The sequence below is a fragment of the Vicia villosa genome, linkage group LG2, assembly GCF_029867415.1.
Source record: "Vicia villosa cultivar HV-30 ecotype Madison, WI linkage group LG2, Vvil1.0, whole genome shotgun sequence".
NCBI lineage: Eukaryota > Viridiplantae > Streptophyta > Magnoliopsida > Fabales > Fabaceae > Vicia > Vicia villosa.
In genome coordinates, this window is record NC_081181.1 from 13,639,683 (window position 1) to 13,656,320 (window position 16,638).

At 33.5% G+C, this 16,638-nt stretch overlaps 1 protein-coding gene and 1 pseudogene across 2 annotated transcripts in view; one reads left to right on the top strand and one right to left on the bottom strand.

Annotated features, from left to right (window-relative positions):
* The window catches only part of LOC131649260 (probable protein phosphatase 2C 46), a 30,123-nt gene extending 23,502 nt beyond the window's left edge, over positions 1-6,621 (bottom strand). Inside the window, exons 1-5 of one of the 2 annotated variants that reach the window (XM_058919026.1) lie at positions 6,417-6,617; positions 5,497-6,002; positions 4,629-4,996; positions 4,227-4,463; positions 3,447-3,806 (exon numbers count right to left, since the gene is read on the bottom strand). In XM_058919026.1, the coding sequence (XP_058775009.1) occupies positions 3,537-3,806; positions 4,227-4,463; positions 4,629-4,996; positions 5,497-5,815 (1,194 nt within the window). In that variant the 5' untranslated portion in view covers positions 5,816-6,002; positions 6,417-6,617 and the 3' untranslated portion in view covers positions 3,447-3,536. Of the gene's footprint in view, positions 1-3,446; positions 3,807-4,226; positions 4,464-4,628; positions 4,997-5,496; positions 6,003-6,416 lie in introns of those variants that run through there. The other variant, XM_058919027.1, reaches the window with a different exon arrangement.
* A 6,993-nt stretch (positions 6,622-13,614) lies between these two features.
* On the top strand, positions 13,615-15,974 carry LOC131645924 (uncharacterized; annotated as a pseudogene).
* Positions 15,975-16,638: the final 664 nt, after the last annotated feature.

Below are 16,638 nucleotides of genomic sequence, written 5' to 3' on the forward strand. Positions count from 1 at the left end.
GACATGCTTAACCTTAATTTAGATGATCCTTAATCATTTTTTGTCTTCATCTTTTTCTTATTTGTTGACATTGTTGTCTTTATCAAAACCCAACCAAGTTCTTAGAAGAGATTTTTTTCACAATCTTCCCCTTTTTTATGATGACAAACCATGACTTTTCACGTTTTTGTTCCAAGTTAAAATATCCCCTATCTTGTATATCCTTTTTTTGTTGCAATTTCCCCCTCCCGACATTATCAAAAAGTAGAAAATAGAAGCAAAGATATTATGGACATATTAACAACCGAGATTATAATCAACCATACATAATCTAAGAAAAAAACATCAAAGTAGCATAATACATATTTAAGAGTACGTCTCAAATGAAAATACGATGCACAAATTTTAAAAATACTAAGACATACATGTATAACAATCACTACTACGCATCATCATCATCATCCTCATCGCCATCCTCTATAAAGGACTCAAGTTGATCCATTATGTATATAATTCCTTCAAAATATTGATGAATATCGTCAAACTGTTCAATCATATATCTATGAAGACTATGACGTTCATCCATGATCATCTGGTTTGTTATGCCACCTTTAGGAACATGAATAGATGTTGAAGGAGTAAACGTAGATGGTGAAGATATTGACAAATTCTTGCCACTCTGATGTTTGTACCGTTTATCCTCTAAATCCCATGATATACCCATTTGTTAAGGACATCCAAGTCAATCTAATTTTTATGAGATTTTATTTCTATCTTGAGTTCTCCATTTGTTAAGGACATCCAAGTCAATCTAATTTTTATGAGATTTCATTTCTATCTTGAGTTCTCCATTTGTGTCAACACTGTAATACTCAAGGACACGGGTAATTTCCCTTATATAAGGTAATGCACCAATTTTATCCTTATGCAATAACATGTGATTCATAATAAGATATGACCAACTCAAATATATCTTATTTTTGAAAGCATATATCATCTAAAGCTCATGGTCACTGATTTGATAATACTTGGAAGATTTATGCACCAAGACATAACATGGAAAATAATGAAAGAGTTTATCATCTATTGTCAAATTACCATCTGCCAGGGTGTTGCGAGTGCTAGAGGATGCTATATTTAGACGCTATTTTTTACTCAATATTTTTTCTTTAGAAAATCTATACATGGAGTGACAAAATGAATTCTTGTCATACTCCTGCCGCTCACACATGCGATCAAGATGCACTCTTTCTCCATCATTAGAAGTTTTTAAGTGTGCATCTATCTGACTTAGGGACAAATGAATAGAAACCCCTTTTACCCATGATTACAACTCAATTCCTTTTTTGTTTCAAATCATTATAAAAAATCCTAACTAAATTTGGATAATAATCTCCATAATCGACATAAAGTTATCTTGAAAGTATAATAGAATAGGAAAAGAGAATTCAATTTCATAAAATGGTTCAGAAAATTTTGTTATGCAGTGTTCATGTAAGGTCTCAAAACTTGATTAAGAAGTTTATGAAAGAATTTTTGAAGTATGACATGGATTCTAGTTTCTTAAAATGCATATATGGGTTAAATATTCAAAACCCCCTGTAATATAGGCGAAATTCACTTTTCTCCCTTGTACATTTTTTTTTCAAAGACCCCCCTAAGTGTAAAGTTTACCTCATGTAATATTTTTTTGTTTGATTCCCCCTCCCCCTAGATTTGGTGTTAAATTTGCACGCTTAGGGGTAATCCAAACCAAAAAAAATTACACGGGGAAACTAAAAAAAAATTATCTGGGGTAAAGCGAATTTCGCATATATTACAGGGGTGAAAAGTGGTATTAACTATATATATATATATATATATATATATATATATATATATATATATATATATATATATATATATATATATATATATATATATATATATATATATATATATATATTATATATATATATATATATATATATATATATATATATATATATATATATATATATATATTTTGGAAATTTGTAGGAAAAATATATTTTATGTATTTTGCTGCGGGTTTGGGTGAAAAAACCCGAATTCAACGGGTGTGGGCGTGAGTGTTATTTTGTCACCCGAACATCCGTTGAATTTGGATTCGGGTTCGGTTGTCGATTTCGAGTACGGATTTGGATAGTACGAAATCCACACGGTGCGGATTTAGGTAGTGCGAAACTCACACCCGACCCGTTGTCATCCCTACATAACCTATAACATAAAAAATGAAAATTTTGATTTACCAAAGTATAATTTTTGTTGGGGCGAGAATATGAGGATTAAATGGTTTAGAGTGAGGGTTGAATAGACATGTCCCCTTTTACGATTTTAAAAAAAAAATCTTTTACAAATCAGAGATTAAAGCGCGGATGCAAAACATGAATAGTAGAAACAAAATACAACTAATGGATTCATTCAAGAATGATATGTTTCATTGTATTTTTAACACAAATGATTCAATAAAAATTGAAACAGATAAAATATACAAAGTTGCTTTAACAAGTAATTCATTCAAAACTTAGATTTAATACACTAAGGATGTGTTTGGTTTAAGAGAATAAGCAACTAGAGAGATAGGGGAGAGAGAGATGCTGCAGAAATAGCCACTTCTCCTGTTTGGCACGAAGAGAGATTAATTTCTGGTGGGTCCTATCACCTTTTTGTTTCTCCTCAAATTAGCGAAGAAGAAAGGGAGAGGAGAAGCTTGTTTTTAGTTCTTTTTCATATATGTCCTTGTTTTTTCAATATCAATGAATAATAATTCATGTGCTTTGACGTGAGGTTGGAAGACTAGGAAATGGTACTGGAAACACAAGATAAGAGAAGAACATTTATAAATGAAGAATTTTTAAATTAAGTTATTTATTAATTAACCAATTAATAAATATTAAAATAAAATATTTAATTTAATATTGAATAGATATTAAAATAGTATGTAGTGTATTGAAAAAATAGTAAGGTAATATAGTGAAATTAATTATTGATTTAAATAAATAAAATAAAAATAATTTTAATAAATTTTTTCACAAGGTTATTATTGTCAACTTAAAAAGTTATTCTACTTCTTTCTTTTCTATTTCTCTTCTCTTTCTATTATACCAAACAATTATTTAAATCTACTCTATTTCTCACATTTTTCTCTCTTCTCTTACTCTCTCACCCACTTCTTTCTTCACAACTTCTCTTCTAAACCAAACACACCCTAATAGTCCCCTAATAGTCCCTGATTCGAACTTGGGCAAAGCCAAATTATGTTTTTTAATCTAAATTAGTACTTATAAAAGTATGTTGTGGGATAATTTATATGATTAAACCGATATTAAATTAATTAGATAAGTGAGTACTAGCTTGTCTCACACTATGTTTAAATTTTTTTAACAGCTCAGCCTTAGGCCTTGCAAAGCTTTAGCTTTGTGACAAAAAGTTTGCTTAAGCATGCATTGAAAAGATATGCAATGTAAATTATATTTCTTCATACTCTAAATCCTACTAGTATATAGATCCCAATTAAATTAAATTTAAACATATGATCAAGTACTACCATTATCTGTTGTAGTAGTACAAGGTGCTAATGAGTTGTGAGGGAGGCTAACACCACCACCTTTCACAGAAATACTAGGGAACTTCACACTGCTTGCCCTACTCATCATATTTGTGTCAAGAAATACAACTATCACAGTGATATCATCGTGGAAATGTCGACGAACTCCTCGGTCTATTTTGTTTAAATCTGAATATCTCATTTCTCTCTTCTTTGCAGCCGCTTTCAATGCTGTTTTCACCATCCTCCTCGCAATTCCCTGAAACAATAATACTTACACGTAAGAGCTTCTCGAAAACAATATGTTTGCACGAAACAATATGTTTACGTATAACATAATCTCTATGAATCATGTGCACGGGCGCAAACTAATTCTTAAGACAAATTATGTACCCAAGCATCAGAGCAGAGCATCAGAGCAGATCCGTCTCAAGTTTTTGGAGGCACTATGTAAGTTAATCACGATTTAAGTGTAACAAATCAAACAAGGATTTTGTCATGGTTTAGACGTGTCAAATTTTAAGCCATGCCCTCAAAGACGGCCCTGACAAGCATCATTCATACATGAACATGACAAATAGTTGTGATAAAAACATACGACTTTTTCTTAAACCAAACAGATCCTTATGCATTCTGTCTAAACAGCAATAAATGAGTTGAAGTTAAATGAGTATCTTACGGCGTGAGGATTGTTTTGAACAATATCAACTGCTTCTTGGTTGCTGAAATGTTCCCAGAGCCCATCGGATGCGAATATTATAAATTGATCTTGAGGCTGCAACTGATGCACTAATATTGATGGTTCTGAGCTCAATATCGGCCTCTTGAACGGCTCGTGAAGTCGGAACTTAGGATATAATGGTTCTCTATTGAACTCGGCTTTCTTCAAATATACATCGCCAATACATCTAGAAATCTGCAATAGAAAAAACAAGAACACACATCCAAATGAATCTGTTTTTTCGCTCGTATAAAAATTAACAAGAACAAGTATATAGCAAATTAGCATCAAAACTGAAGAAGAATTCTGTTACGGTACCGAGACTATCTCGTACCATAACAATATTTGACGGTGACTTACTTGAATAATTCCCTTCACACGCCATACGTTATGCTTTAAGACAACGATATTTGAATCGTCAGGGTGCAAAGAATGAAGCTCCTGTCTTATAGACTCTATGGATGCATTGTGCTCTGTTGATAACTGCATGGCTAAAACTTCACCGGTTGCTTTAACCGTTCTTCCCAAAACAGCCCTGGAATCGCCGAGATTTGCTATATAAAGGGTTCCGTTACAAATAACACCAACAAGACAACATGATCCAACTGCTGCAATTTGCGGTGAAATTGGCCACAGTTGCGTAACTAGTGACATAAACCCCTCTTCTGTTGCTTGGAATGCCTTGCGAATTACATCCACCGACATTGATTGTTGCTCAGTAGTAAACCCTGAAGTATAAAATACCGAAAGAATACATTTAAATTCAAATTTTCGTAATCATGTGGAGAACAACAAATCAAATAGTAAACTTCACTAGCTATCGAAAAAACCAAAACGATGCTATAAAGCTTCCATCATTGGATAAACAACATATAGAAGTGCCTATAGCATAAGCACTTGTCATAAAAATGCTTGTGTGTAAATTATTTCAATAGAAAAATATACAATAAGATGAAACAGCTTTCATATATACTATAAATTGTTTTCATAACATGACACCAGACACAACATTGACTGACACGTTGACACCGATAATAATTTGAAAAAGTAAATATATTGAACATAATCACAAGTGTCAGTATTGTGTTTGTCGGTGTCCGACGTAGACACGCCTTTTTTCAGAGGCGTCAGTACTACAAATGAAAATACAATAAAGTACAACAAACAAGTAAACTCCATGCTAATACAAACAAGCATGAAGAATTCGATAATCGCGTTAGCAACTTACTCTTGAGATGTTGAAATAGGTGTTTGTTGATAAACCGTGACGTCTCAGGCCCTCCGTGCCCATCATAGACACCAACAAAGGTTCCATGAGGACCCGACTCATTCAAGCTCAAACTACCCGATTCAACCTGACTCTGATCCTCCAGCAAGTTATTGGCTTGCACTACAGCCATCGAAAATTCACCACATAAGTGCTGCCCCGAGTCTTTGTACCATAATAATCCATCTTGTTTACCTCCAGAATCCGACGATGTGCGTCCATGTCCATCCAAACCCGGCCGAAAGCAGGCCTTCAGAAAGTTCACTAACTCCGATAACATCCCTCATTTCACCAAACAACCATCAAGGATTTCCACATCTATCAAATCCCACTAAACAAACACACCTCACCCCTCACAGTTTTCACACACTATAGACTATATAGAAACAGTCCTATACTCCTAAAATAACTCGACAACGACGATGATGACGGCGACGGCGACTATGATGATATCAATCCACAGCAAACTACAACATCACCATCAACAAACAAATACACATAAAAATCAACTTCAAATATATATAAACTAAAAAGGACAATAAAAAACAAGAAGCTGATTAATACAGTTTCCTTAGAAACAAAAAACAAATGACAAACAAAAACAGAAATTGTTTTCTCTAACATAAATTCTCTTCATGTTACTATACAACAAAAACTATGACCATCCATCTATCTATCTATCTATCTACAACCGCAAAAACCAAAAAAGCTATGATTTTTCTTCTTCTTTTCATGAAAGCTAAAAGACCCACTTTTTTCCTTATACAAATTTTCTGGTCAGCTCAATGGGAATGAATCTAAAGTTGACATTTTTACATTGAAAATCAAAAAAGCAAAGTCACAATATTGATCATAAAGAAAATAGAGGAAAGGGATCTTACCAAAAGGAATGAATTGGAAGAGGTAGATGGAGAAAACGATGATGATGATCTGAGATTGAATAGATCTGAGAGAGAGAGTTGAAAAAGAAGAATGGAAGAGTTTTTGGAGTGAAAAGGCTTTTACTTGTAGTGAGGGAGACAAGGTCCATAAAAAGAGGTTGGAGCCAGCTAAGCAGAGGTTCACCAATGGGCTCCACTCCACATTCCAATGCTATGCTACAAACAAGATATACTTATACATATGTTTGGAATGGAATGGGAATGCTCATAATAAATTTTTCAATGTGCAAAAATTTATTTGACTTAGTAAGATTTTTATGTTTTTGTTTAAATATATTTGTTGAAAAATATTATTGTTTGATTCAAGGTTTTATAAATTTAGAAATATAAATAATTTCTTATTTAGTTCACTAAATATAAAAATAATTCTTATCCATTTCTTTTTAGTTATAATTTTTTAAACATACTGTACTTTTTAAGCAATATTTTTATTTTATCGGCTTAGATATTTATTACTAATTTATTTTACTTTTTCTCTCTCTAATAAATGATTAAGGTAAATTTTGACAAAATAATAATTAATGCTACCTAAAATTTTGGAAACGGTAATTAAAAAGAAACAAAAATTATATACAAAAGTGACAATTAAAAAGGAACATAGGAAGTATACGCATTTTTGTAATCAATTTTAACTTCTACAAAATTAAAATCAAATATATATTTATGGTAATGGAGTGTTATATTTGTGAGAGTTATAAATAGAGACGAGGCAAGGGTCCCCGCCTAGTAAGACATCGGCCCAACGTTTTCTTAACAGAGTGTGAAATCTCTTTTTTTAGTATAGATGACATATATAATATTGTTATTTTTCCACTATTCGTACAATGAGGAGCGGTTACCACTTCCTAGGGTTAATTAAACCTTACGCTTAAGGGGCTTTATAAATATTTGACCCTTTGAGGACGGAAGACAAATCATAACTTAACCAGCATACGCATTATACAAAGCCTCTCACCTCATGTGAGTCGGTCCCTCTTACCACCATAAATACCACTATACAGGGTATCTCGCGCCGCGAGCAAACCCTAACCACCCTAATTGTTATTAACCTACTTGGCCTTTAAGTATCCTCTACCCTTGTAGGGAAAAATATTATTGTTTAATTCAAGATTTTATAAATTTATAAATATAAATGATTTCTTATTTAGTTCACTAAATATAAAAATAACTAACTCTTCTCGAGAACAATAAATACGTTTGAAGCAATTACGCTTTTTTTAATCAATTTTAATTTATATAAAATTAAAATGAAATATATATTTATAGTAATGTAGTTGTAGTGTTATATTTGTGAGAATTCTAAATAGAGACAACGTAAGAGTCCCCACCTAGTAAGAGCATCCACATCCATACCACTCAATTGAGTAGCATAAATGGATCCTACTTAATATAATATATTTTTTCACACTTTCCAATTATTTAAACAACTCTATTACATATTTTAAATATCCATACCACTCACCTAAAATTTTACATTGGGTCCCACTAATCACACAATATAGTTCAAAAGTTTGAAAAACATTGGTTAAAAGTTAAAAATCCAGCAAAGCCACGGTGGTTTACTGCAGCTCCTGTGGTATATTCAAACTACTCAATTTACAATTAAATATTATTATTTACTGACACAAGTGGCTTACAATTTGAATAGTATAAATGACATATATATATATATATATATATATATATATATATATATATATATATATAGTATTGTTATTTTCTCACTATTTGTACAAGAACGAGACATACCATGACTCTCTTGAAAATAAGTGGCCAACAGCCTCCCCTAACCAGTGAGGAGTTGTTACCACTTCCTAGGGTTAATTAAACCTTATGCTTAAAGGGCTCTATAAATATTTGATCTTTTGAAGGGAAAAGACAGATCATAACTTAAATAGCATATGCATGATACAAAGTCTCTCGCCTCATGTGAGTCGACCTCTCTTACCATCATAAATACATATATACATGGTCTCTCGCCGCCACGAGCAAGCCCTAACCACCCTAATTGTTATCAACCTACTAGGCCTCTAAGTATCCTCTACCCTTGTAGGGATACCACACACACATGTACTTTTTTACAAGTGCAAGTATATTATTTGGGCCACACCTTATGTTACAATCATCACATTCATTGTCACCCCCGTTCATGTACCCAAACATTCTCAACCATGGTTAACAGGAGAACACTTTCCCGTACGCTGGAAGACACCGGGGGGAAGCAGTAACGCCAATACCATGGACAAGATGTGTGTTACCATGGGGGAAGTAGACTTGATGCTATGTTTAGTGTGTGTTTATGTGCTTGATATCAATCATGTCCAAATGAATCTCATCTCACTTCTGTTAAAAATAATAATGAAATATCTTAAAGGAACCACTAATTTAGGACTATGGTATCTTAAAGGTAGTTTATGAGACTTGGTTGGTTATTTTGATTATGATTTTGCTGGACGTAAAACTGATTGAAAAGTACTAGTAGAACCTGTCATATTCTAGATAATGCTCTAGTTTCATGGTCTTGCTAAATGCAAGTAAGTGTTGCGTTAAGTACTATGAAGTAGAATACATAGTTGTTGATAGTTGTTGTGCTTAAGTTTTGTGGTTAAAATAACAACTATGTGATTATGACTAGACTAAGGATGCATTCCTATAAGATGTGATAATCGTAGTGCTATTAATTTAACAAAAATTCTAGTAATGCATTCAAGAATCAAACATATTGACATAAGACATCATTTTTAAGATATATGTTTGTCATTTTTAAAGCGATGCTTGTCATTTTTTATAAACAGGATCTTTAAGTGGTTGTAATATATGCAAATTCAAATTGTAGTCCAAGCTGTAAGATGCATGAAAGTTAGAACAATATTTTCTAGTATGCACAACATGGTTAATCTTGCTAATTCAACCATACATCAATTAGTGCTTAAATGGTGCAAGTCCTAGTCATAAAACATGCACGACATTGAAGGTAAGACAAACAAAAGAAATGAGAGTTTTAATTATGTTGGAGTTTAGCTTTTTATCTTATGAATACTAGCAGTAGCGAGGGAACGATTACAGAGATCTCTGATTATCATTTGACTCATGATAAGGTGAGGAGGGTTATTATCGCATCTCAAAGGGACGGTTATGCTAGCATTGGATATTATGTTTTTAATGTGGCTGAAAGATTGCAAAATAAAAGAAGAAAAACCTTCAGGGAGGCATTTAAAAACATGTGGAGTCAATGATGGTTGAAAAAACATACTTGTAGGCTTGTTAAATTACCTAGGAAGAAAAAGGTAATTGGAAACAAGTGTGTAGCAACCTGCCCTAAAAATGAAGGTTTAGAGTCGCCACCTATTCTGAAGGGCGAATAGGAAACCCTACGCAGTTATGAGATTCAGGGTAAGTTATTATAATCAGGTTGAGGGAAGGTGTTAGGCACCCTCAACCCTTTCCTAAAGGCTAACATTGTAAAGATAAGGTTTATGGCGTTATAAGGTTTATAGCTAATGAATTGAAAAGGGTAAAAATAAGATTTAAAAATGAATTGAAATTTTAGGGGGGGAGACTCGCCTTGTTACCAAGTGCCTACGTACCTCCTTATGGAGGATCAGAGTCAACGTAGTTCGGGCACAAGGTTGTACGCCTTAGGATTGAATTTGTGATTTGAAATTGTTTTAAAGGCTTTTGGAATGGCCTATCGTAGTTTTGAAATTTGATTTGTAAATGAAAAGAGTTTTGAGGTTTGGCATACAACCCTGATTCGATTTGGCACCGTTAGATGCGGTGACCAATGGGTTTGGTCAGTATAGCTAACGGATTAAGGGCATTGCTGATTGCTCAGATCGATAGATTGATCATCGCGGGCAGCAAATTGAAGGTGTTTTAGTTTGTGTATTTGTATCTCTCGTCTAAAGCGACTGATAGCTTTAGTCGGGTCAAGGAGAGAATTAATAAAAGTTAATTAAATTATAAGTTAATCAGAACAATTTATTTCTCGTCTAATGCGACTAATGGATTTAGTCGGTTCGAGGAGAAATTAAGTCGTCAATAAAAACAATTAAACAAATTTCAGAAATTTAATTAATTAGTTATCAAAAAAAACAATTAACAAATTTTAGAAATTTAATTAATTAGTTATAAAAAAACAATTAACAAATTTTAGAAATTAATTAAATTTATTTTATTTGTCTCACAGGGGGGTGTATTTCTGTTATTGGGTAGCAAATATGGGGGGTGTGAACAGCAATGATGCCTGGCCCATTAGGATTTGGTCCGCTTGTTTGGGTGAGGGTGTGTTCATGGCATTACAGTGTGTACTCAGGTTAGGAGCGTTGGATCGAGATCCAAGCAGATCAAAGGGTCTGCATGCGTTGGTATTGAGAGCGCATGGCATGGATGGCATACTGGATCATGCCCATTTTTGCAGACAAGTGGCCATGGGAGGGCCACTTGTCATCATCCGAGGGCGCGGTTGGTGATACAAAGACATATCTTCCCTCTCCCATTTCTCTTTTTCCTTTTCTTTTTCTCTCTCTTCGTCTTTCCCCCTCTCCAACGCTCTCTTCTCTCTCTTGTTCTTCTCTACCTCTCCATTCTTCAACCAAAACCCAGAATCCAACCACCAAACACCATAAACCACCCCTAACACCGCCGTCGGCCACCGTCCCAAACACCCCAAACCGTCATAAAACCCCAGTTCCCGATGAAGATCATACGATCTTCATCATCCCGGACTCAACCTTCAACAAATTTAAACAAAAAAAAAAACCCAAATCTCAAAGGACCCTAACCTAATCCGACGAACACAAGAACCCTAATCCCAAATTCGTGCCCAGATTCAAACAACAATCACAACAAAGCATGCAAGTCAAGATCTTAAGCTATATGGATTCGATTTGATACCTTTTTGTCTTGTATTCTGGACGTGTAAGCTCCAACTCCCCTCTCTAATCCTTCTTCTCTGTGTGTGATTTGTAGGTGCGATGAAGGCTCGGTTTCGTTTGTATTTGCGGCGGCCTTCAAGTACTTTTCAGAAATCTCTCCGCGCAAAAAACCAACCCCTCTTCTGATTTTCTTTTTCTGATTTATAGTCTAGGTTAGATTTTAGTTTAGGAAATTAGAGATTAGATTTCAGTTTTTTTTAATTCAATTAGATTGTATTTGCGTTTTGTAATTGATTGAGATTTTAATGAAAATATGTTTTGATTGATTCTTGTGTTACGAATTCTGTTAAGATTAGATTATGATTGAGTTATGATTGAAGATTTGATTCTCGTTTTGCTGAGGATTCTGTTTTATTCATTTGTGTTTTGAATCAAATATATATTTATGGTAATGTAGTGTTATAGTTGTGAGAGTTCTAAATAGAGACGAGGTAAGGGTCCCCGCCTAGTAAGGCATCGCTCCAACATTTTCTTAACGGAGTATGAAATCTCTTTTTTAGCATAGATGACATATATAATATTGTTATTTTCCCACTATTTGTACAATGAGGAGCGGTTACCACTTCCTAGGGTTAATTAAACCTTACGCTTAAGGGGCTCTATAAATATTTGACCCTTTGAGGAGGGAAGACAAATCATAACTTAACCAGCATATGCATTATACAAAGTCTCTCACCTCATGTGAGTCAGCCTCTCTTACCACCATAAATACCAATATACAGGGTATCTCACCGCCACGAGCAAACCCTAATCACCCTAATTGTTATCAACCTACTTGGCCTTTAAGTATCCTCTACCCTTGTAGGGATACCACACACACATGTACTTTTTTTACTAATGCGGGTATATTACCTAGGCCACACCTTATATTACAATCATCACATTCACTATCACCCTTGCTCATGTACCAAAACATTCTCAACCATGGTTAACAAGAGAGCGCTTTCCTGTACGCTGGAAGATATCAGGGGAAGCAGTAACACCAATATCATGGCAAAGATGTGTGCTACCATGGGGGAAGTTAGGGGCGGATCTAGTGTGGCATGAGGGTGTGCACCTGCACACCCTGAAATTTTAAATTTTACACCAGTAATCCTATAGTTTTATATTTTGACCACCCTGAATTTTTTATTTTGCACGTTGTACCCAACATTCTCAAAACCTAAAATTACTTTCTTATTTTATTTTTTCAATCTCTCACTACTTCTCTCACTAACCCTACATTCTCTTTTTTTTCTCGCTTTTTTCACGCTTCCATGTTCTGCACCATCACTGCTGGCGACGGAACTCCACACCACAGTCAATTTTAATTTTTTCGTTTCATTCTCAAGTGTCATTCTCCTTCTGCAATAGACAATAATGCACAATAGTTACTGGTTCTCTCAGTCTCACTTGCGGTTTTCATCAATTTCGAGAGTATTTTCCGCACTGCTTTGCAATTCGTCGTCGAATCAAAATCGATTTAGAATCCTTCATCTTCAATATTGAAGTCATTAAGGTAATATATCTTGATTTTAAGGTTTTGTTAATTTAGGGTTTTTTGAAATTAGAAATTAAGATTTGATATTTTTGTTGCTAAGTTAGAATTCAGTGTATTATTCATGAATTGATGGAAGAGATTCATAGTTTATGAATTTTGTTTTTGAAAAAAAATAGAGGATAATGTTTTTACTGCAAAGATTTTGTGAATTGCACTGTGAATAACTTTTCTGGGTTTGCCGATTGCCGGTTTGGTAATTATGTTAATGTTGTGAAAAAGTAGTGATGAATAATGAGTTGATGAATAGTGAATAAATTTTCTGGGTTTGTCGGTTTAAGTGCTTACTGTAATTTGTGTTGTTGTTCTTGTTTGCTCTCAAAGACAATACTTATAGAAACTTCGATGCTTTTCTCTATGAGAAATTTTGACAGAGAATTGATATTGTTGTTAGTTTATTCATAAATAAATAAATAAATAGTTTATAGAAACTTAGATAGAGAATGCTGTTAGTTTATTAATAAATAAATCAGTAGCTTAAAATATACTAATTTTTTATTAATTATTATAGTTATATTTTTGTAACTAGGAAAGTATCTAAAACTTTAATATCTTATTTTTAGTTATGGTCTATATCTTTTATACATATTTAACTTATACTATTTTTCTTATTGTTAATTATTTTCATACCTTATTATTATTATCATTATTTTTATAGGAGATTATGGAGAAGTTTTTTAAGAGAAAATTACCATCAAATGAGCAAGAATCTAGTTCTCAACAGTATGTTCAATTTAATTTGGAAGATTTACAATCAGATCCTGGAAAGGGGCTTAAAATTTCAACATATCATCCAAATGATCAAGAGATAACTCGCAGAACATATATACAAAAAGGACCATGTTAACCTACTCAACATGATTTTCCCCAAAGACGAATTAGAAACTCATTAAGAAGATTTTGTTCTTCTTGGTTTAATGAATTTGGAAATTGGTTAGAGTATAGTATAGAAAAGGATGCAGCATTTTGTTTATGTTGTTATCTTTTTCGACCTGATTTTGGAAAACAATCTGGTGGTGATACATTTGTAACAGATGGATTCACTACTTGGAATAAGAAAGATAGACTCTCATCACATGTTGGAGGTCCAAGTAGTGCTCATAATATTGCTTGGAAGAAATGTTAAGATTTGATGAATCAAAATCAACATATTGAAGTTGCAATATGTAAACAATCTGAAAGCGTTCGTAACCTATATAGAAGGCGGTTGACAACTTCCATTGATTGCATTTGTTATTTATTAAAGCAGGGATTGGCTTTTCGTGGTCATAATGAATCAATAGAGTCAGGGAATCAAGGTAACTTCTTAGAAATGCTTAGATGGTATGCTAGAAGGGGAAAAAAGTACGACAAGTTGTATTAGAAAATGCTCCTGAAAAAAGTACGACAAGTTGTATTAGAAAATGCTAGAAGGGGAAAAAAGTACGACAAGTTGTTAAGGCAGCCTCTTTAGAAACCACTAAAGCTATCTTGACTGATCTTGGAGATGAATTATTTGCCATTCTTGTTGATGAATCCCGCGACGTATCTAATAAGGAACAAATGGATGTTGCTTTGCGTTATGTTAACAAAAATGGAATTATTATTGAGAGTTTTTTGGGCATTGTTCATGTTAAAAGTACAACAACAATAGCTTTGAAAGTGGTTGTTGAAGAGTTGTTTTGCAAACATGGTCTTACCACTTCAAGAATTCATGGACAAGGTTATGATGGCGCTAATAACATGCAAGGAGAATTCAGTGGTCTAAAAAGTTTGATCTTAAGTGAAAATCCATCTACATTCTATGTACATTGTTTTGCGCATCAATTGCAACTCACATTAGTTGCTATTGCCAAATATCATCATCAAGTTTGTGGTGTTTTTAACTTAGTGTCTACTTTAATAAATGTTGTAGGGGGATCTTGCAAACGGCAAGACATGCTTCGTGAAAGACAAATAGAGAATATTAGAGAAGCATTAGGAAAAGGAGAAATTGCTAGTGGGCAAGGTCTGAATCAAGAAACGAATCTGAAACGAGCCGTCGATACTCGGTGGAGTTCTCATTTTGCTACTTTGACCAATTTGATATTGATGTATGATTTTGTAATGGATGTTCTTGACATTTTGAAAAAAGATTCGACATTGCTAAGAGAACAAAAGGCTGAAGCAAATGGTCTCATACTTTTGATGAATACTTTTGATTTTGCACTAACATTGCATTTAATGAGAAAGATCTTGGGTATTTCAAATGAATTGTCACAGGCACTGCAAAGAAAAGATCAAGATATCGTCAATGCTATGAAATTGGTTGACATCACAAAACATCGGTTACAAGCTTTAAGAGATGATGGATGGAAATCTTTAGTGGATGAGGTAACTTTATTCTGCAATATGCATGACATTCACATTCCAAACATGGATGATATATACTTTCCGGGAAGATCACGCCGTGGAAGTAATGTCGAGTCTATCATAATAGAGAAACATTATCGTATTGAGTTATTTTATACTGTCGTGGACATGTAACTTCAAGAACTTAACAATTATTTTAATGAGACAAATAGTCGGATGCTCATTTGCATGTCTTGTTTGACTCCAACAAATTTGTTCTCTTCTTTTGACAAGGAAAAATTGGTTGAATTTTCAAAGTTCTATCCACGAGAATTTTGTCAAACTAGTTTGGTGTTGTTTAATAATCAACTTGAGACTTATATCATTGATATGCGCAACAGTATTGAATTTGCATCTTTGAAAGGAATTGGTGATCTTTCAAAAAATTTGGTTGAAACTAGAAGGCATGTTGTTTATCCGTTGGTTTATCAACTTTTGAAGTTGGCAATGATTTTGCCCGTTGCCACGGCAACTGTGGAACGATCCTTTTCTGCTATGAAGATTGTGAAAACTAGATTACGTAATCGAATGGGGGACGAATGGATGAATGATTGTCTAGTGACTTATATTGAAAGTGATGTGCTGAAGGACATTGATAATGAGCCAATCATTCAACAATTTCAAAATATGAAATCCCGTAAAGGACAATTATAAAACATGCATGTAATTTTTTTGAATACATTATAATTTGAGTACAATATTTTTTTTAGTATGTCACTTTTATATATATGATTATATAATTTATTAGTATTAAATATTTTGTACCCCCTGAGCTGGGGTCTTGGATCTGCCACTGGGGGGAAGTAGACTTAATGCTATGTTTAATGCGTGTTTATGTGCTAGATATCAATCATGTCCAAATGAATCGCATCTCACTTTTGTTAAAAATAATAATAAAATATCTTAAAGGAACCACTAATTTAGGACTAGTATCTTAAAGGTAGTTTATGAGACTTGGTTGGTTATTCTGATTCTGATTTTCCTGGACGTAGAACTGATTGAAAAGTACTAGTACAACTTGTCATATTCTAGATAATGCTCTAGTTTCATGGTCTTGCAAAATGCAAGTAAGTGTTGCATTAAGTACTGGTGAAGTAGAATATATAGCTGCTCATAGTTGTTGTGCATAAGTTTTGTGGTTAAAACAACAACTATGTGATTATGACTAGACTAAGGATGCATTCCTATAAGATGTGATAATCGTAGTGCTATTAATTTAACAAAAATTCTAGTAATGCATTCAAGAATAAAAAATATTGACATAAGACATCATTTTTAAGAGATTATGAGCTTAAAAGGGTGTAGAACTTGAATTCGC